The following is a 20,567-nucleotide window of genomic DNA, read 5'->3' as shown; positions in this document are numbered from 1 at the left end:
TTATTAACCTGTGTGGAGTTTACATGTTCTCCCTAGGCCTGTGTGGGTTTCCTCCGGGTACTCCGGTTAGCTCCCACATTCCAAAAAACATGCCTGGTAGGCTGATTGGACACTCGAAATTGCCCCTAGATATGTGTGAGTGGGTATGGTTCTTCATCTTCTTGTGCCCTAGAATGCGATGGCCATCAGAGTCAGCTGGGATAGGCTCTAGCACCCCCTGCGACCCTAGTAATGATAAAGTGGTTCTGAAACTGATTGAATGGAAAAAAGTGCATTTAAGTATAATAATATTTAAATGTACAGTGACAGATAAATGACAAATGAAGCAATGAAGCAAGCATTTCTTTCACTTTGGTCTCCACTCTGAAGAGGTCGCTAACGTCTTACAAACAAGTGGAAAAGTGGACTTTATATTTTCCCGAATAAGTTTAGAACAGGTGGCAATATTAAATAATGGGAAAATGCATCACCTGCTGAAGGGAACATATGAAGTGCAACTACTATTTGATGAGATAAAAAGGTAAAAATATTGCATATTTTGTTTTGTGAAATGTGAAGGCAACGAGTGTAATGTGACGTGGACTCGTAATTCCACGTCTTCATATAGTGAACGGGTGGATCCAGTTTGACAGGTGTTACAGACTGGCAAGTTCCTCATTGCTTATAAACGGCACAAAATAAACTATTTCGCTGCAATGTTTTTCCCTTAAACCTTTGCGTGATGTGTATTTATACACTCACTCGACGGACACTTCATCAGGTACATTTGTCTCTGACAAGAACTATTTAAATCATATTTTTGGTAATGATATTAATGCTCACTTTTAGTCCACAGTTATTCCTGATCAATATTTTAATGCTGTGTTTTAGAATGTCCTGCATCATTCTTGAAATTTTTTTGGTATCATACTATAATGTTTATTTATAGAAAAGCAGTTTGATTGTATAACATGAAACATTTCACTTTGTGTTAGTAGTTGAATCATGAGTTATCAAATATTTTCTTTTAATTTATCATTAATTGTTCGTTTTCAATGAAGGCCATTTATACTCAGTCTTTTATTAGTTTGACAATAATATAAGTTTGCATGGCAGATTCTTGTATATTCCATTGTCTTAGTCAGTATACTTTGGATGTTTATTCCCTGATCCCTAAATTGATTGGACAATGATCAAAATGTCCTGGTGCAACTAAAAATATTATTTTTTGCTTCATTTTTTTGACTGCTTACTTTCCTCACATCTAACTGTTTCTCCCTTAGTTGCTCCATGTAAAGCTCATCAAATAACCTGGAAGTCAACAATGAAAAAGAACAAGCAGATCAACATCAAGCAGACCCTGGGTCTTGCCCGAGCCTTTCACTTTCTCTACTCCTGCGGCAAGTCCTGCCTGTTCCCATTCCTCACGCTCTACTTCCGACAGCTAGGCCTCACACCTGAGATGACTGGCATCGTCATGGGCACTAAGCACCTCATATCGCTAGTGTGGCGCCCCCTCGGCACCCTCCTCGTCAAGATGTACAACAAGAGACGAGTGGTGCTACACGGCTCTTTGGTATGTTCAGCCATGGTGGCATTGGTCGTGCTTCTTGTCCCACCAATAGATCTGCAAGTACACAACACCTGCAATGAGTCTGACCTGATAAGTGCCTCGCCCCCCACAGAATGGCCACCAAAAGTCACCATGGCTCCCTTCCCCCAATCCACTGTCAATTTTTCCCTTGCAGTTGTTACAAATTCAGACAATCAGACTACAGCAAACAGTACAGCCGAACCAAAGAACAACACCCTTGTTTTTTTCAACTCGACTTCAGTGCGAAAAAAGCGCTCTCAAATCAAACTCAACACAGAGAAAAATGACAAAGAAAATCCCCAAGATTTTCTATCCAGCCTGAAAATGATGGATGTTCAACACCAACTCTTTTTCTTAATACTTATCACAGTCTCTCTATGGGAGCTGGTGGCAGCACCTCTGGAGTGGACAGCAGATGATGGTCTGTACGATTATCTAGATTTCGCTGATGCCTCTGACCACTACAGCAGCCCCGGGTCATCTCCTATAATCGGCGCCGCGATTGGGGTCGCAGCATCAGGGCTGCTAGTCAGCCAGTTAAACTGTTTCATCGTGGGTCGCATCTCCAGGAGCGCTGTCCACTTTATCTGCTACGCTGGTGTCTTCACCCTGGCCTTGCCCATCGCGGCTTTCCTCCCTCTTTACCTAAACAAGCAGCGAGGCATGGCTAACAAACTGATCAAAGCCATGCAGCTGGTGCATGGCTGTCGTCGCGCCACGCTTTGTGCTTTCACCGCCATATTGGTGGGAGTGGCGCGCTCCACCGTGGACAATTTCCTCTTGTGGGAGATGCAAGATCACCACAGCAACGAGTTGCACATGGGGTTTTCCCTCAGCCTGGCGTCGCTCTCGCAGGGCGCCTTCCCGTTGGTAGCCATCCGACTCACGAGACTACTCGGCTCAGGAAGGCTGCTTACGTTGGGGGCAGCTGCGCTCGGATTGCAGTGTTTGTATTACTCTTTCCTGTGGGGATCATGGGCTGTACTGCCTATTCAGATTTTGAGCTCTTTCAGCTGTGGAGCCTTCTGGTGGGCTGTCAAAGCGCAGAGTGATGACATTGCCACACCGGGAACAGAGAGGAGCATTGGGAGGATCTATAATGCACTGTCTTTTGACTTAGGGGGCGCACTTGGAAGTTTTGCCGGTGGGTTTGCGGTCCGCTGGTTTGGTCTGGTGTGGCTCTTCAGAGGTGTGGCTGCAGCTCTGATCTTGTGGTGCGCTTGCCTGCCACTGCTTCAGTGGAAAGCCCCTCACCAGTACAGGATCAACTATTCTCGTCTTTTGGCGGCAGACGGGAGCGAGGCCAGCGACTCCGAGTCGGAGCAAGAAAGAGACTGGTTGGATAAAGCGCTGGAAGATGATAGCTGCATTAATAACACTAATGCAAGGGGTCTAAAACACTGAACTCAAAAGTGTTAAAGAAAATGAATGCACTCATATTTTTAAGTGTAAAGTTTCTATTTCTACCTTCCTAAATGAGTGTGTTTATACTGTAATATATGATGGCAGCATTTGCAAATTGTTTACAATTATTTAATGGTTGGCAAGACAAATTGTAAATGAAATAATAATATATAAGTCCACATTATCAGTCATATTCACAACTTTGTTACCTTATGAGCACCACCCTAGACGGCAAAATAGGGTGACGAAGCACTTTTGTTTGTCTATAGGTAGTAAAACTTCTCAACCCATATCGGTGTAGTTATTTGATCAGATGTCCCTGGATTTCCAACAGAGCCCTATTCTTGACTCAATATAACTTCTCAGTATATGCCAACATATATTTATGATACCTTTAACCAAATGGCTTTGGCCTGTGCACAAAAACAGCTAACATGAATGTGAATATGTAGGGGTTTACTTGAATCTTTAACACATTAACTAGCATTGATTAATCAAGAATAATTGTTTCAGTAATGTGAACCAGCATTTCTTATAGATATGAACTTGAGTAAAATTTGGTAATTCATGTAGAATATATAATAGATGACTCTAAAAAGTTGAAGATTATTATTGCTCAGACTAAAGCAATTCAAATTTGTAAATTAAGATTTTTTAGAAATTATGTTGAGGTCAAATAGTTTTAGATGAACACATACATACTACTACACCACTACTCCAAGTCCTAATGGATTGGACATCTTTTGTCGACAAAAGTACTGAAACTTGAACAATCGAAGACATTTTTAACCTAATTAAGTTGTTTTCAGTCTTTTGCTTAGTAGGCTGTTGTTTTTTGGGGGTGCATTAACTGTTTGGAAATGCAAATATGTATCAACATAAGCCCTACATCTTGAGGCAAACATTTTTCTGTAGAAAAGCCAAGTAAGCCTCAAGTATAAATCCCCTGAATAAAATACAAATACAAAATGTTTGCACAAGGTGGGGATGAATTGCTGTGGCGTTTACTTCTGTCACACCCACTAAAGCTGAGGTCAGGTGACTTGATAGAGTTTTACATTTATTTTGTATGTGTCTTGAACAATAAATTATATCAATAATGTAAACCCTTCCATGTATGTGTCTTCTGTGTTGGAATGATTAAAGAAACCAACTTTGGCTGAAAAAAAACTTTGAACATCTCGCTTGGCTGCAGTATTGGGAAAATCAAGTTTTCTGTACCATGTTGTTTAAAGAAAAACATATAAAGCATATTTTTTAATCAAAAGTAAGTGAATTTATTTATATATTAAGTCAGTTGGAAATAGTATCTTGGAATGGTGGCCTGTCGTTGCATTTGTTTGACACTAAGAGGCGTTTTTGAGCAGTGGTTTGCAGACGGTGGTCCTTTCAGTGTCTTCAGTGTTGGAAAGCGTTCAGCATCCACGCGCAGCTTTTCCTATTTTCCCCCAAAAGCAGTGCTTCAGTCATCTCAGATTTTGCAGTCATTGGGAGTATTCATTGAAGATGATGGAATAGCAACTAACAGCTGGAAAAGACGATTTTGGATGAGGCACAAATGGATGAAGAAAATGAAAAATCAGGTGACTGTTTTCGTACATCTTTTTTGCATGTTTGGTGTTAAGGTTAAAATACTCTTGCTTTTTTGTTTTGTTTTTACATAGGACATTATTAAACATTTAACATTATTAGAAGTCTTTTTTGCATGTGCAGTATTCTGAATTGTAAACTGTTTTAATTCATACTTTTTCCTGCTTAATTAATGTTTGCACACCATGTGCTTTTTTATTGCACAGAAAGGGACAGTTGTTCTTGATTTAGTTTTGGCATGCAATAATATTTATATTGTATCATACTTTCTGTAAATGTTGACACTTTAAGTCAGTTGTAATATTTAAAAACATCACTAGTCTCTCCCCACAAATAGAAAATATATTTATACATTTAGTAGTTAATATTGCTTTTGCAGGATCATAGGGATGTGTTGTTTGTTTCACTTTTTGTTAAAAAGCATGAACAACTTATACAGATAATCCACACAGTAAGAAACATATGCATTATATTGTCAATTATCATTCATCCTAAATTTTTGTTATCTTTTAGAAAATGTTCTTGTAAATAAAAATATATGTATTAAAATGGTAACACAACCTAAACTAGCCTGTATTGACATTTTAATGTATCATTTTTCATCATAGTACATTAAAATGCTTATAACAGCTAAATTAATACAAATTTAAGTGAATAAAAACAAATCCTCTGTGGTTATGGCCTATAATAACATACTTGGGTAATTTTTTTTCATAGTATTCAAATTGTTACCTGCCATTGATAATGAGAAACGTCCGAATCATTTAAACCGGGAGAACTGACTGTCAATGCTTATCTTACAGTTTTCTACCAATCTCTCCCAATCTAAATGTATTGGTCGTCTGCCATCGTCATTGCCAACTAATTAGGTAAATGAGACCTAAAATTGACAGGCTGATCAAGTGTCAAGAAGGCAAAGTGGAAGTCTTTTTATCGAAAGAATAACATTAAAAACAATGTGCCATGTTATTTTTGACATCTCTTTTACTTAACATTGTCCCATATGGATCATTTAGTAGTTTGGCCATTTAAATGAATGAAATGTCAGAAGCAAGTCATCAACATCCTGGTGAAATTAGCTGTGGCATCAGTAGTGACTCATTATGTAAGTGTGTATCAAGGTTTTTTCAGCCAAGCACAGGTAATTAAAACCAAATCTCATCCCTACTGGGTGACTCATCCCTACTGGTGAGCAGTAAAGGAGTAGGAGGATGTCGTAGAGGGGTTGCGGGGGGTGGGGCTTGCTGCAGTTATTCAGTCACACTCAAATGATGGCGTCAATTAGCACGTGAACTGGCACCTAGAGTTTATTTTTATCTTAACCGGCATCTGCCGAGAAGCAATTTTATCTTATTCGTCTCTCATATTGTACATATTCTCCTACAAGATATTTTTCTCTCGTATTAGAATTCCTGCAACTGTTTTTATGATTGTTGCTGAGCAAAAACAAACTTGTTAAGTAAGCATCTTCTATTGCAGGGAAAAAACACAGGTGTTTTATCATAAACGCCATTATGGTTCATTTCTTTCTTTAAATAGCACTTATTATGGAAAATTGTGTTTTTAATTGCTTGGTAAAATTAGTTTGGTCTCTGGAGCGTCTGCTCATCCATCAGATGCAAAATTAAACCACCAAATAAGCATGCCTATTAAAAATATAGCTGTGAATGACCCTTGCTTTATTCAAGTCTCATTCTTATGTTACATTACAATTACGAATGACTTTTACTGTATAATTTTGAACTGTATTTTTTGTGTATGTGAGTTGAAAGCTGAATAATTTTGTAACCTTGGGACTTATTGAAAGTTTTGATTCTTTTGCACAGATGTCATTTCTATGGCTGATTCCACGGTCACACTTGAGGACATTGAAAAGGAGCTGTCCAAAATCGAGCGACTACGAAACGTGCTCGTGCGAAGAGAATCAGAGCTCAGATACATGTAAGACAATCAACAAGCATGTCAATCAACTAATCTGGCCATTGTTAGCCAATTCCTTAGACAAAACGATGTGTAAACCAGTATTTATTCACATTGATAGTCAAAATATACTTAGAATATTGCTAAATCTATCATCTACATTGTTTTATTGTTTATGTGTTGTGTTGCATGTTGATCATAAATCTTAAAGGACTGAAAAAATATTCATAGCCCATACCATATTCCAATTTTAGGAGTTTCTGTAGACAGTAGTGAAACACTGAAACTGCATTATGGTGTACCCTCCAGAGAATGATATTCTACCACATCAACAGGAGTAATCATGTGAATTATGATTTGACAAGTTTAAGAACAGTCCACACTTACTAAAGCACCATCTTTCTATGATTTCACAGAATTGGGATGCTGGAATTTATCAAAAAAATATGTTTTAATCATTCTTGACCAGACGATTATTCCAGTAGTAAAACATTTCATGAATTTAGCAGTGTGGTGATGGCGTTTGAAGTTTACACACTCTCAAGTGCAGTTTCTATTTCTGTCCTTCCTGTCCTTTTGTTTTGTTACGAGCATTGTTTGCACTTCTATTGTGCATAAGCAGATGTTCATAAACAGATCTCCGCAGATGAACACCATAAGATCAACTGGTGTGTTTTGACAACACTTCACAATGAAAGCCCCAATGAGCATTAAAAACTGTATATAAGTGCTACTCTTTTCCATTATTTCACATATTTCATGTTACTGTTATATCAAATATCGGTCTTTCCTTTTTCTACTATGATTAAAAGGTCACATTTTATAATGACAGGTACTTTTTGTCACCCTCACAGGATGGACGACATTCAGTTGTGTAATGAAATCACGAGACTGAAGGGAGACCTGCAGAAGCTGGTATCCAATCCAGGTTTGTGTTGTGGAACAATCTTCTAAATATGGATTGACCCTCAAATTTCAAGGCTAATTTCTCATGTTTTGAAATGCACTGACCAATGATGATTTCCACCCCATAAGTTTGTATTACAAACCAGAGCAGGGAGAAAGGTTGCTGTGGCAACTAAAAAGATTGCTACAGAACGCAGTGCATTTAATGAGTGTGTGAAAAATAAATAACTAGATAGCTTACATGTATTCAATTTGTTCTCCATAGAACTTCTTTTTTTCAATAATGTGAAGATAGTAAAGGCATCCAGCAATACATTAGGAATGCTTTAACCTGTGCCTTTCTATTGACTAAATGGCTAAATTTGAGGCCATTTTACTTGTCTTTTAATGTCAAAATGAAAATGAAATGTGAATTTTTTGTGCAGACAAAGACAAACCTGAGAAGGTTAGAAAAAGGGAGGAGGAGCTGCTGCAGCAGATCAGCAAATTGGTGGAGACCAGAGACTTTCTTGTCGATGACGTGGAGTTTGAGCGGCTCAGGTCAGGTTATGCATTGACATTGTTCAATTTCTAAATATTGTTTCTTGATGGAAATTGAATGTTTTTTCTTTCAAAGTTATTTTAGGTTGTTTTGCCTGTTTCTTCACCCTTATACCCTCTTCTTGAGTATGTTTGTTCCAATTTTGGAGGCATAGCGAGACGAGAATTTCTGTGTAGATCAGATCCGTTGGTCTTTTACTTTAGAAGGTTCAACAGGAGAACTAATCTCAACAGTTGTTCTTCACAGAGAAAGAGAAGAAGACCAAGAAATGGCAGCAGTCCTACAGCCCATACAACAAAATATATCCGGGAAAAAAGGTGAGCACTGCTGTTTACAAGCGTCTAAATTTAAATACCGTATTTTCCGGACTCCATATTCTTTAGCGAGTGCGACTTATAGTCCAAAAATACTGTCAATAAATAAAACAAATGCCACATTGTAGTCCTAACTGAGCCTTTACTATATGCTTCCCTTTCAAATTAGGTGCCACGCAAGATCGGAAGGTGGTGACCAAATCGCCACACGCTTCAGCACCATTTCTCACTAAAACTGGAATAACGCTATTGAAAGACTGCTGTGGCTTCACATGCTCAATTATGTAACGCATCCTTGTACTTGCTTACTGCGCGTTGTGTACATATCAACATTTGCTGTTCCTTGCTAAGTCTCTGTGATTTTTCAGTGAGAGAAAATAATGGCAACATTGCTAAAAAAGTATCGATATTTGCTTGTCAGCATATAATTATTTCAAATGTTGGTCACTGTGTAAATCAAAAGCTACATTTTTTCATTTGTCTCCTTATTAGTAGAAAACCCCAATATGTGAAAAAAGGATCAAGAGTACTTTCCCAATATACTGGGTGTCAAATTAAGTTGACTTTAAATTATAACATATACAATTGTTTTGGGTGGTCAGTGGTTGGCTATTAAACCCCTAAAATGTACTAGCCACCCCATTGGATAGTATATAATGTAGATCTTTATAAATTTACTTTATTAGTATATGCACATTTGATCATTAGTAATATTAAATACAACAAAAATGAACCAAAGTATATATGAGTGAGGATTTCCTTAAAAAGACAGACATTACTTTTATCATGTGAATCTCATCACAAATATTTTTGTTTAAAAACTACAAAAAAATAACTACTTGGAAAAAGCATATAAATATATGAGGGGTCGTAGTTCATTTCAACTTAATTTTTCCATTATTAGATATTTATGAAAGGCGCAATTTGGATATAATACTTAGTCTTATCCATTTTGGCAAAATGTCAAAATAAATTGGACATTTTGCACCATCAATGGCTGCCGATAAGTCAAGTGTCCGAATCTGGCCGCCTATGAAAACTTTCTGGATGACAAATATATCTATGCATGCTATAGTGATATTGCACGAACATGTTGTGTTAGCTTTGAGTATTCATATTGTTATTTGCCAAAAGAAGTTGATTAAAATAAATCAGTAAAACGAGAGCACTTTTGCAGTATGAAAAGCATCACTCAAAAAAATCTGGCTCTTTTTTTAATTGCTCATATCAAGTCTCAAGGAGCAAATAGTAGAGCTTTCAGAATGTACACACATGTTCATGAAATCAGACAGTTTTCCTTGCCTTAAATTAAAGTTTATGTCTAATGGCTTGTTTTTTTCCCCAGTATTTGAATGTTTTGGCATATGTTGCAGCATTTGAAGATTATTAGTTTTCCCTTGTCAGCTGCATTCTCTTGCCCCCACACCTCATTGCGGACACACTGTGCAGTCATAGATGACTCATAGTGGGTGGGTTTAAAGTAGCATTACCCCCAGGCCTCCTGATTTAAAAGAAATCACCTTTATAGCATCATCTTTTAGACAAAAATCCCAAATGCGGTGGGCTGAATGTGAAATCAATTGCTAAGCAATCTCTTCCCAGAAAAAAAAGAACTGCATTATTGTTCACATGGCAACTAATATCTTTAGCATCAACTGCGCAGTGCACCAATGTGTTTTTTATTCTTTTTTTTCTCCTTCCAGCTTCTTTCTTGTAGTTATTTGACTCTTTGGCAGCCGGAGGAAGGCTGTCACATGTGGTTGCATATGAGCAGACCCAAGCAGAGCCAATGGTCCCCTCTGAATTTAATCTGAAGACTAATTAGAGGACTACATAGTGTGAATAGATAGACATGCCAACCTTCTCTAATTGGGCCTTAGTTGAAAAAGTGGGCTGCCTCACTGTTTCGGCTGACACATAAAATAGTTCTAGAAATGTGTCATAGGCATTGACAATTAAGTAGCTTTCTTCAATAGTTTTAACTGTATTTCAATGCTAATGTGATCTATAGTTTGTATCTTGACAAAGACAAATTACATAATAACAAATTCCAGATCACAAACTGTCACTTTATTTCAATTTCAAAGTTGTTGTTTTTTTCTAATTTTGACTATGTGTAATGCTTTTGTGTGTGTGTGCAATGTATATAGGGGTGCATGTGTGTGTGTGTATGCATACAATTGATTAATCAAACTTTCCCATTGTATTCCCTTGCTGCAAACTAGTATTTGCACTCCGCCTCATACTTTGTGCTCATTTGGATTCGGGTCAGGTTATTGCCAGGGCCATTGCACAACTTCTTTCACTTTCTTTGCTTTGTTTGCTGTCAAGTGCTAATCTAATGAGATGTGACTTTCTGGATGTAAGAAAGGATTGTTCATCCTGTTCTTTTTGTCCATTTTGAGCCATAAAAAAAACATGCAGTGTGATTGGACATTCTAAATTGTCCCTAGGTATGAGTGTGTGTGCATGGTTGTCTGTCTCCTTGTGCCCTGCAATGGTCTGGTCACCGATGCAGGGTGCCTGTAATCAGATGTGCTAGGCTCCAGCACCCCCCGTGACCCTAATGAGGATAAAGGGGTTCAGTAAATGTAATGAATGAGACTAGACGTATGGACACGATAAATGTTTTCACTTGTCTCCATGGTAGCAAGTAATATTTCTCGTCAGTGCATCTTAACCATTCAATACTTGTAATACTAAAATTTGCCCGCAGAGGGTGCACTTTTACCAACGCATCTGGGTAATATTTCGACGATGCTATCCCTTTAATTCGTGACGCACCTTCAACTAGTGTCCCACTTCGTGCAGCTAGCAGGCGGGGTGCAGCAGGAGCAGCAGCAGCGAGCCCGTCTGCTCGCCCGGTTCATCGGTGCTCTGCATGGCCTTTACTGCTTCCACAATGGAGTTTTTACTGGGGAACCCTTTCAGCACCCCCGTGGGACAGCGAATCGGTGAGCTTGTTTTCCAACCACCCATGCACGGTTTCAATGTAGCGATATACAGAGCCAGCATCCTCCTCGTCATTCTACGCCGACATTTGTGGACCTTTTATTAGTATTTCATTTTTCAATCCAGAAATGTAATATCATACTAGAGATATTAAAACTGGCATTACTTTAATAATAATTACGCCTTTATTGAGACTGAATAGATAATGCTTAAATGACGCGCTGGTTAACCAATGGGTAGACAAAGGCGGGGTCTAAAGATCGTCATATTGCAAATTGATTGGATGAAATGAAGTCCTCTTCCTGCTGACCTCATTCAGATGTCAGTTCTCATGCATTTATATTTATTAATGCAGATAAAATACAGTACAACACCCTAAGCATAACATGATCATTTATTCTATTTAATTGAATTTACTCTGTCTCAGAATGTTATTTGTTTAAAAATAATCCTGGTCTGGAAGATTTTTAAGGCTTAAGAGATACACTGTGTATTACACATTATGACATATTCCTTAATTAAAAACTAATATTTCCACTATTTTAAGTGGTGATATGTTTAAGGTATAATTGATATATTTTTAGATTTTCATAAAATGTTTTAACTAAATTTCTCTTTTGAATACTCTAGCCTTGTGGCATAAGGCATGTTTCACCTTTTGTGAAAACTTTGTAGATGGTGTAAACAAATGTTCTGCCTCTCATAGAGGTAGCTGGTTGTTGTATTTATTTTAATAAGATAACATGAAGATGAATTTATCTCCTGTGTAAACAAGAATAAAACGCACTCACACAACCTGTATTATTTTCTATTTTTCATTATCTATAATCTTAAAAGTTACTTGTTGGCGAATTTAATTGTCACGACTAGTCGACCAATCTTTGAGCTATCTTTTGTTTTGTCTTTTACAGAGATAGCAACAAGCTCTAGCCTACCATCAGAAGACTGGGCTCTCAACATGGAGATCTGTGATATGATCAACAGTGCAGAAGAAGGGTGTGTTTTTCTGTGTGCATTTTTTTTTTTTAAAGCTGAGGATATCACCAATCTCAATATTCTTTCATTGCAGACCTAAAGATGCAGTCAGAGCCATTAAGAAAAGGATTGTGGGGAACAAAAACTTTAAGGAAGTCATGCTGGCACTCACAGTGAGTCATTCTTCCACACCTCAAACCTCCTATTATTTTATTTATTATCAGAAATGAGACAGAAAATTCTCTCATTCCAGGTTCTGGAAACCTCCGTGAAGAACTGTGGCTACAGGTTTCATATCCTAGTCACTACAAGGGATTTCATCGAGGGGGTTTTGGTCCGATCTATTATCCCCAGGAACAACCCTCCTCTTATCGTCCACGACCGAGTACTCGGTATCATACAGGTCGGCCGACTATGCGAGGAAGAAAAGCTATTTTAAATCTGTATTTGCATCTCTGTGGTCACATACTGTCAAAACTACTTTGCTCTTGTCATCTTTTTAAGGCGTGGGCAGACGCATTCCGTAGCTCGCCCGACCTGACTGGTGTGGTTGCAGTCTATGAAGACCTGCGAAGGAAAGGGCTTGATTTCCCTTCCACGGAATTAGATGGCTACCCATCAGTCCAAGCTCCCAAAAGGGTACCAATATGTTCTCACTCTGGTCTCTAAACTGCTTAATGCTGGCCTACATCTTTGGACAACTTTCTTTTCGGGTCTTTTCTGTGCCTGGCTTAGCAGACCTCGTCTCGAAACGGGCCTGCCATTGCTACTGTCCCTGCTCCGCTCCTGTCCTACAAACCTCCCCTAATCCCACCCCAGACCCTTGAGCTAAAGCAAGCAATAGAGGGAGGAGAGGCCTTTACTCCCAGTCAGGTGATGGACTTTGTGGCTATTTTGCTCTTTATTCACCATCAAGCGGTACTTTGATTTAAGGGGTTAAATCTTGTTTTGTTTTGCCTTTTTTCGTCTTGTGAAACAATTTTTTTCACCTGCAATTCTCAGACACATTAGTGTGAAGTCAAAAAAAAAAACGGCAAGGTAGCCATTTATTTCTCATTATCAAAACTCAAAAAATATCTATTCTAACATTTAACTTTTAGCTCAGACTTATCCCACAAACTAACTTGATAAATGAGTGAAGTGAGTTACAAACTAAAGTCTTACGTCAAGGTACCGCGTGATGTATTTCCAATTCATCACATTACATGTTGGCACACTTTCTCACACACTCCCTTTCCTGATCTATTATTCAGATGTAACTTACATGGCTCTTCCTTTGGTTTGTATAAAACAATACATGTAGTTTCAGTTCAGTACTTGTAGTATTAGGCAAAGCCTGTCTATATATTGTCCTTTAAAGCAAAACATATAACTAAATAAAGCCAATAAAAGGCCCATTTAAAATACATGTTCTATTATAAGATGGTAGTAAAAGGATTGTGCATATGTGTTTGCAAGAATGTTAACTTTTTAACATTTAATACTCCAGGTTGGAGCATTAAAGGCAGAGCTGGGTGCGGTGAGGAGCAACCTCACAATGATGTCCGATATGATGAGTCAACTGGATCCTATCACGGTAAAACAAGCTGACATGGAGTTGCTGGAGGTACAAAACTTACACATATGCATGTTTTACTTGGACCATTGTTGCAAAAAAAAAAAAGCAATTGCAACCCAGTCCCGTCGCCCTTAACTGATCTCGCATTTTATCTATTTGCCACATCTGCACTATCACAACCCCCCCAACCCACACATACTCTCTTTGGTTGTGTCTTTAGCAGCTATACACAGTATGTAAGGAAATGCAAGACAGGATAGTGAAGATTGTCCCCAGGCTTAGTGAGGAGAAACTGATTGAAGAGTTGTTAGCAACCAATGATGAGATGAACACTGCCTTCCTGCGCTACCATAGGTAATAATTTTTTTTATCCTATGGAGGCACCATTTGCAAAGTTATTGATCCACCTTTGTTATCATTGTTTGATTACTTTTCTTAAGGTTTGAAAGACAGGTAACAAATGGTCCAAACACAACACAACAGGTAGGTGATCTTGTCCAAAGACACATTGTTTTAATGTCTATTCTCATCCTTTCTTCATTTACAGAGTCATTCATATGTAAACCTAACGGACCTCAATATGAGCCAATCTGAGGCTGCATCAGCTGTCAATGGAGGCTCACTCACTCAATCAAAAGAGGACAGTTTGTCCAGCCAGATGGCCGGGCTTAGTAAGTTTTTGTTATTTAAAGCTGAAAAAGAATGCAAGTCTTGTGTATATATATATATATATATTTTTTTTTATCCATCGTAATCTAATTGTGAAAATTGAAAATTATCATGCACCATATCCAAATACTGTATGTATTAATACTGAGATTTTACACTTGGTCTAGTCATTTTTTTGCATTCTATAAACTCAACACAGTTGCTTTCCCTCCCCTCACAAAACATTTTTCTGTCTTATCAATAGACACAAGGGAAGAAGATGATTTGGATGGATTTTTACACAAAAGAAATGGTTCAACTCAAAGAGCAAGGTACTGGAAATATTATAATGGCAGTGTTTTATTCTGAATCTTTAAATATAAAAAGCCGAATCTTTTGTGAATTTGTTTTCAGTGAGCATATAGACATTGGAATGGATGGCCTTCTACAAGCTCAGGAAAACTCTAAAGCAGTAAGCAAAGTTGTTGTCTGCTTAGATGATAGTTTTGTAGCTCTGTAGTTGCTTGTAACTAGAAAAAAAAGTCAAGGTTTTGGCTGCGGTAGTCGTTTTTGTTACTGAGACCTTGAGGACAAAGTGAATAGTGTTCCAATAGAAAACTATGACATAATTTTATATATTTTTTCTTTTTCATTGAATTTCCTAATAAACACACATTCACTTTTAACCATATTTTAATACACCAAGCCTATGCATTGATAGTTAATGTATTTTTTCCCTCAGAGCACAATGATAAAAATGGCCACCTGATTGAACATCTCTCCCAAGTTTTATTTAATACACAACATTAATATTGTCATCTTCTGAAATTCTAGAACACATCAGTATTATAATATTCCAGTGCCTCTTGTTGTCCACATGGTTCAGTATGTCTTACTTTGTTGTAGTGTCTGTAGTAATTTAATCATTAGTTTCAAGACATTAATCTAAACCTATATAACCCATTCTCCAATAATTCTCTACCTATGCAACGAAGGATCACAGCCCAGCATCCTCCCACAGCTCCTCACCAAAGTTAGACTGGATGATTAAAAGGGGAATGGTGGGTCCACGCCTAAAAATTGTGTCTAATTACCCCATGCATCCTTTTTTTTTATTATTAGCAGTTTCGTTGTTGTTGCTGGAGTTTAAGGTTGTGGTTCACTTTTACTTTGGTCAGCGCTTTTTTTCAGCCGGAAAAACATGTTTGGTTTGCATGCTATTTATAATGTCCAAGACATCAATTATGTTTTGAGTTGACATTGGTAAACTTGGGAATAAATATTTGCCTTGCTCTGTCTTGATATGCCACTTGCTTCGTGTCATGTTGTTGTGGTGTACTGTCCTTGTATTTTAATGGGAGAAAGCCAATCATCGTTATATTCTATTTAATACATTGTCTCTCTTTTTTTAGATACCCGTCAAGCAGTCAAATGTAATGGATGATATTGAAAAGTGGCTCGAGTTAGATGATGAGGTGAACCGTGGGAGAATAAAATAGCTTTTACACAATAATATTTAATTCTGTGTATGTGCTGTAACCTGCATTTTCTGTTTGTGACAGTATGACGACGTTGAGGACTCTGATGGTGTCACGAGCGAAGGTATGCAATCTTTTAAATGAAAACATGCAGTGAGTCGAGGGCACCAACTCAATCCAACTACCGATAATTCTTTTCTATTTCTGTTACTTACCTGTAGCAGTGTTTTATGTCTAATTGTGGTTTTCCCCTTCTAAAGAATTTGACAAGTTCTTGGCAAAAAGAGCAAAAGCAGCTGAGCGGTTACCTTCCGTACGACAGTCTTCCCAGGATGCCAACCAATCCGAATCCTGAGCTGCAATACAGCCTGCCACTCGCAACTCTCAGAACATCCCTCTGCCATCAGGGACAGAAAGAGATGTATTTTGGTATCCTGTATCAAAAGCACACAGAGGACTGCAGCCTATATTTACTTATTTTGTATCCTGCTTTTGCTTTGTTTGGGGTTTTAATGAGTGGATGAGGGCCAGAGGACTTTACTTGATGTAATTACTATTGATTCTAATGCAAACTTTTGCACAATTTCTATTATTACATTCCTACAATTGAAGGAAACCTGGAATATTGTTACTTAAACACATTTTGCAACATAGATAACTATATTGCTATGAATTATATTTGTGGCTTTTGAAGATCTCAGTCAGAGTAGAAAACACTGTTGAATTATGTGAACAAAAACATTGGAATTTACTGAGATAAAAAGTAGAGGCATTTTTCATGTTAATATTGAAATGGGATGCAAAGCAAACATAATTTAGTTGTTTATTTGTTTTTGTTTGTTTTTTACCACCATGAAATGTCTTTGTGAAGATGTTTTAAGTTAAATGCAGAGTGCAATTAAATGAGTTATGTAACTACCAAGAGTTACTTTTTTATCTTTTAATGTATAATCACACACCTCCCAAAACATTCCCCAAATATTCATATTTCCTTACAAAAGGTCATGAGGTATGATTGCTTAGTGTACATTTTCTGACCTAAAAATGTGAAAACTCTCTTTAAGGCCATTGTTGGTGTCAATTTTGAGAAACAGGATGCTTTTTAAAAATGTATTTATTCATTTATTGTTACGAATGGATATTATTGCAGATACAAAAAAACTACAGAACGCGCTCAGTTATCTGATTGGTCCAAAGTGCCACGCCCTTTGTTCCTTTTTGGCTATGTCAACTTCCGGCGTCTGCTGAAAGACGTAGCATTTATTAACCAACATGTCTCTCTGCAAAACTGGCTGTACATTGTTGAATCCCCTCCGCGGGGGTTTGCGGTTCTCCACCTCGCTTGGAAATCGAAGTTACGCAGCTGTTGCAGAAGCAAAAGCTATTTTGAACAACGAGCTCGAATCTATTCGCGTGGCAGGGACGTGGAAGGCGGAAAGAATCATTACGTCCAAACAGGGACCGCACATCAAGGTGGACAGAAGTCAAAACGGTGAGAGCAAAATATTGTCGCTACTAAATATATCCTCATCGTGGGTCACCTTTTAACAAGTAATGCATTCGACAGCTTCCTTTTAAAAATCACAAGTGATGGAAATTCGTGACAATCATTACATCATAACATTCCCTGCACGGCACATGGTCTAAAATCCTTAATATTTTTAGTGTTTATAGCTCATCTATAACTATATGAGTTTTTTTTATGGGAAGGTCATTATACTAAACTGAACACTAAACATATATGCTGACATTCAGGGTATTTTCAAAAAACTATCAATAGATCAGGTTAACTAAACTTAACTACAAGTAACATTTTTCATAGGCTGAAGCACCTGCCATATTTTCCTTCAATGTTGACATGATCGCCAAACTTGACATTTCTCTTTTCCCTCAGAGATTTTAAACTTCTGCGCCAACAACTACCTTGGACTATCCAGTCATCCAGAAGTGGTGCAAGCAGGCATTGATGCACTCAAAACGTATGGCGCTGGATTGAGTTCTGTCAGATTTATCTGTGGTACTCAGGTAAAGTCTCCAATCAACAAGTAATGCACAAATCTGTAATTACATCATTAGGCAAATCTGTTTTATCATGCCAAATATGAAACCTATAAATACAGATGTGCATCCAATGTAATTGTGTAACAATGGCTTATGGATGTAGTCATATCGTAGTAAAATCTATCACTATCTTATATTGCTATTTGCAGGATTTGCACAAAAATTTGGAACAAAAGTTGGCAGAGTTTCACGAGAGGGAAGACTGCATCCTCTATGCCAGTTGTTTTGATGCCAATGCTGGACTGTTTGAGGCGGGTCATTCTTTAGCAGGTTATATCTAGATGCACCTGTGAAATACCTTAAGTTAAACATTTCAATGACGTCTGTAGGTCTTGCTGGGCCCAGACGATGCCGTATTGTCAGATGAACTTAACCACGCCTCCATTATTGATGGGATCCGTCTGTGTCGGGCACAAAGACTGCGCTATAAACACATGGACCTAAATGATTTGGAAACCAAGCTCAAGGAGTCACAGGTATATATAAAAACCTCCTTTTCACTTTTTCACACAATAAGAACCAACCAGACGTGAAAAACAAGTTGAACTCTTTATGTCTTTGAACTCATTGGCTGCCATTGATGCCGATGGCCTTAAAAGTCTTGTTAATATAAATGAATTGGACATTTGTCATAGTCAATAGCAGACAAGGATTAAATAGTATCAAATTTAAATCTGAAGGAGTAAAAAAGTGTGGCAAAAACAACAATGATATAAAAACTCCCATTACTTGTTAATTAATGATCCACAATGAAAAGCTGTATTTATAAAATCAATTTATCGCCCAGAACTATACTGTATTGATACATTTTTTAAAGACTTGTGCCACTCATTCGTAATATTTGTGTTTTTCAGTCATGTCGTATGCGGTTGGTAGTGACAGATGGAGTCTTTTCAATGGATGGAGATGTGGCACCATTAACAGGAATCTGTGATCTGGCTGACCAATACGGAGCCATGGTTTTCATTGATGAATGCCATGCTACTGGTTTTCTTGGGCCCCGTGGTAGGTGAGTACAATAGTTTTCCTTAAGTGTTTGAAAAAGCCCACATCCAAATGCCAGTGGGTTATTGGCAAATTCTGAAGACTACTATTTTTTGGGAAGTTGAAGATTATATCTATTCACAGAGGAACCGATGAGCTGCTGGGAGAGATGGACCGAGTTCATATCGTAAACTCTACGTTGGGAAAAGCACTAGGAGGTGCAGCTGGTGCGTTTTATTGTTTTTAATTCAGTTCTGTTTGTTTGTGTAGTTATTAATTTTTATTCGGGAGCTGACAGCATAAATGGAGGCACTTTATTCACATTACTTTTTTCTACACTTAACATTTTTCAAAGCTTGTTTTGAGCTTTCTCTGCCTTTTTTTTTCACATTGACAGCATTATACAGCCAATCATTAGGTTTGCATAAACACAACTAGAAGTTTTCAAAAATAGAATGCGGGCACACATACAACGTTCTATAAAAAGTTCCATTGCAATAATCAGATATAATTGCATGATTTTTCTGTTTTCTTCTTCATGTCAGGTGGCTACACAGTAGGTCCGAAGCCACTCATTGACTTGCTGAGGCAGCGATCTCGCCCATACCTCTTCTCCAACTCCCTTCCCCCACCGGTAGTGGGTTGTGCCACACGGGCCGTCGAGCTTCTACTCGCCTCCGCTGAAATTGCGCAGAGCATGTCAGCCAAAACCATGAGGTAGCAATTTTTTTCTTCAGTGTCCACTGTTAGACTTAACCTTATAAACTGCATTATGACGCTGCAGGTTACTATTCATTATTACATAGATAGATGATTGTAATCATGTGTTCTGTTACAGGTTCCGCAATAAAATGACGGATGCCGGCTTTACCATCTCTGGCTCTGCTCACCCAATTTGTCCAGTCATGCTTGGTGATGCACGGCTTGCTTCTTCAATGGCTGATGATATGTTAAATTTAGGTGAGGATACAGTCAAAGTATTTTTTCTTCTTCTTCTTCCCTTTATCCACACAAAGTAAATAGTCTACATAATTTAGAGAGGGGTAACTTTCAAGATCAAAATAAAAATGCCTTTTTCATCCACAGGAGTGTATGTGATCGGATTTTCCTTCCCCGTCGTACCAAAAGGCAAAGCCAGAATTCGTGTTCAAATATCAGCCGCCCACACGGATGAAGATATTGACCACTGCGTTGATGCTTTCATTCAGACGGGTAGGAAGCATGGAGTTATTTCCTGAAAGGACAACTTAGAAATGACTGCTTGCGTCTATTGTGCTGATGAAAAGTAAAGCACTTGCACAGAATTTTTTGGGTGATGGTAAAAAAAAAAAAAATTGATGATGTTTTTGACTGCTTGAATCTGAAATAAAGTTAAAGACTTTCAACCTGCCTTTGGATCTTTTACAGGGGGTTACTGAGACATTTTGAAATAGATATGATAGTAAACATCACCATTCTGAATTCCATTCATTCAACTTTTGTGCAACATAATCTCACTGGTTTAGTGGGGGTGCTGAAACCTATCCCAGATAGTTTTGGACAGGGGGTAGGCTACACCCTGAGTTGGTCTCCAGCCAATTACAGGGGACAAAGAGACAAACAATGCTTCATGCTCATATCCATCCCTAGGATGAGGATTTTGGAGTGTTTATTCAGCCTACTA

At 38.0% G+C, this 20,567-nt stretch overlaps 4 protein-coding genes across 12 annotated transcripts; all 4 read left to right on the top strand.

Moving 5' to 3' along the window:
• Nucleotides 1-424: 424 nt before the first annotated feature.
• mfsd6l (major facilitator superfamily domain containing 6-like) lies at nt 425-4,083 on the top strand. Of its 2 annotated transcripts, none has more exons than XM_077735440.1 (2): nt 425-520; nt 1,263-4,083. In XM_077735440.1, the coding sequence occupies exon 2, from the start codon at nt 1,304-1,306 to the stop codon at nt 2,975-2,977; it is 1,674 nt and encodes a 557-aa protein (XP_077591566.1). In that variant the 5' UTR covers nt 425-520; nt 1,263-1,303; the 3' UTR covers nt 2,978-4,083. The 2 variants fall into 2 exon arrangements, with proteins under 2 accessions (XP_077591566.1, XP_077591565.1); XM_077735439.1 differs by lacking the exon at nt 425-520 and adding an exon at nt 585-760.
• Nucleotides 4,084-4,374: 291 nt separating this feature from the next.
• On the top strand, nt 4,375-8,741 carry LOC144208722 (bMERB domain-containing protein 1). The gene is made up of 6 exons (XM_077734719.1): nt 4,375-4,560; nt 6,394-6,508; nt 7,342-7,415; nt 7,819-7,933; nt 8,181-8,251; nt 8,418-8,741. The coding sequence occupies exons 1-6, from the start codon at nt 4,536-4,538 to the stop codon at nt 8,534-8,536; spliced, it is 519 nt and encodes a 172-aa protein (XP_077590845.1). The 5' UTR covers nt 4,375-4,535; the 3' UTR covers nt 8,537-8,741.
• Nucleotides 8,742-11,025: 2,284 nt separating this feature from the next.
• tom1 (target of myb1 membrane trafficking protein) lies at nt 11,026-16,777 on the top strand. 8 transcript variants are annotated; one of them, XM_077735190.1, is made up of 16 exons: nt 11,026-11,202; nt 12,112-12,196; nt 12,270-12,348; nt 12,429-12,578; nt 12,680-12,814; nt 12,911-13,048; nt 13,665-13,751; nt 13,954-14,087; nt 14,174-14,216; nt 14,281-14,404; nt 14,647-14,713; nt 14,796-14,853; nt 15,377-15,442; nt 15,794-15,856; nt 15,944-15,983; nt 16,120-16,777. In XM_077735190.1, the coding sequence occupies exons 1-16, from the start codon at nt 11,130-11,132 to the stop codon at nt 16,212-16,214; spliced, it is 1,437 nt and encodes a 478-aa protein (XP_077591316.1). In that variant the 5' UTR covers nt 11,026-11,129; the 3' UTR covers nt 16,215-16,777. The 8 variants fall into 8 exon arrangements, with proteins under 8 accessions (XP_077591316.1, XP_077591314.1, XP_077591313.1 ...); XM_077735188.1 differs by having other exon boundaries at nt 13,665-13,781; nt 13,957-14,087; XM_077735187.1 differs by having other exon boundaries at nt 11,027-11,202; nt 12,914-13,048; nt 13,665-13,781.
• Nucleotides 16,778-17,072: 295 nt separating this feature from the next.
• On the top strand, nt 17,073-20,289 carry gcat (glycine C-acetyltransferase). Its single transcript, XM_077734468.1, has 9 exons — nt 17,073-17,351; nt 17,754-17,884; nt 18,070-18,171; nt 18,250-18,396; nt 18,775-18,929; nt 19,049-19,131; nt 19,450-19,621; nt 19,743-19,864; nt 19,991-20,289. Exons 1-9 carry the CDS (start codon nt 17,132-17,134, stop codon nt 20,140-20,142), a joined length of 1,284 nt encoding a protein of 427 aa, XP_077590594.1. The 5' UTR covers nt 17,073-17,131; the 3' UTR covers nt 20,143-20,289.
• The last annotated feature ends 278 nt before the right edge of the window (nt 20,290-20,567 follow it).

Source organism: Stigmatopora nigra, chromosome 15 (assembly GCF_051989575.1).
Source record: "Stigmatopora nigra isolate UIUO_SnigA chromosome 15, RoL_Snig_1.1, whole genome shotgun sequence".
In the NCBI taxonomy this organism is placed as follows: Eukaryota; Metazoa; Chordata; class Actinopteri; order Syngnathiformes; family Syngnathidae; genus Stigmatopora; species Stigmatopora nigra.
This window is presented reverse-complemented; position numbering and strand designations above follow the sequence as displayed.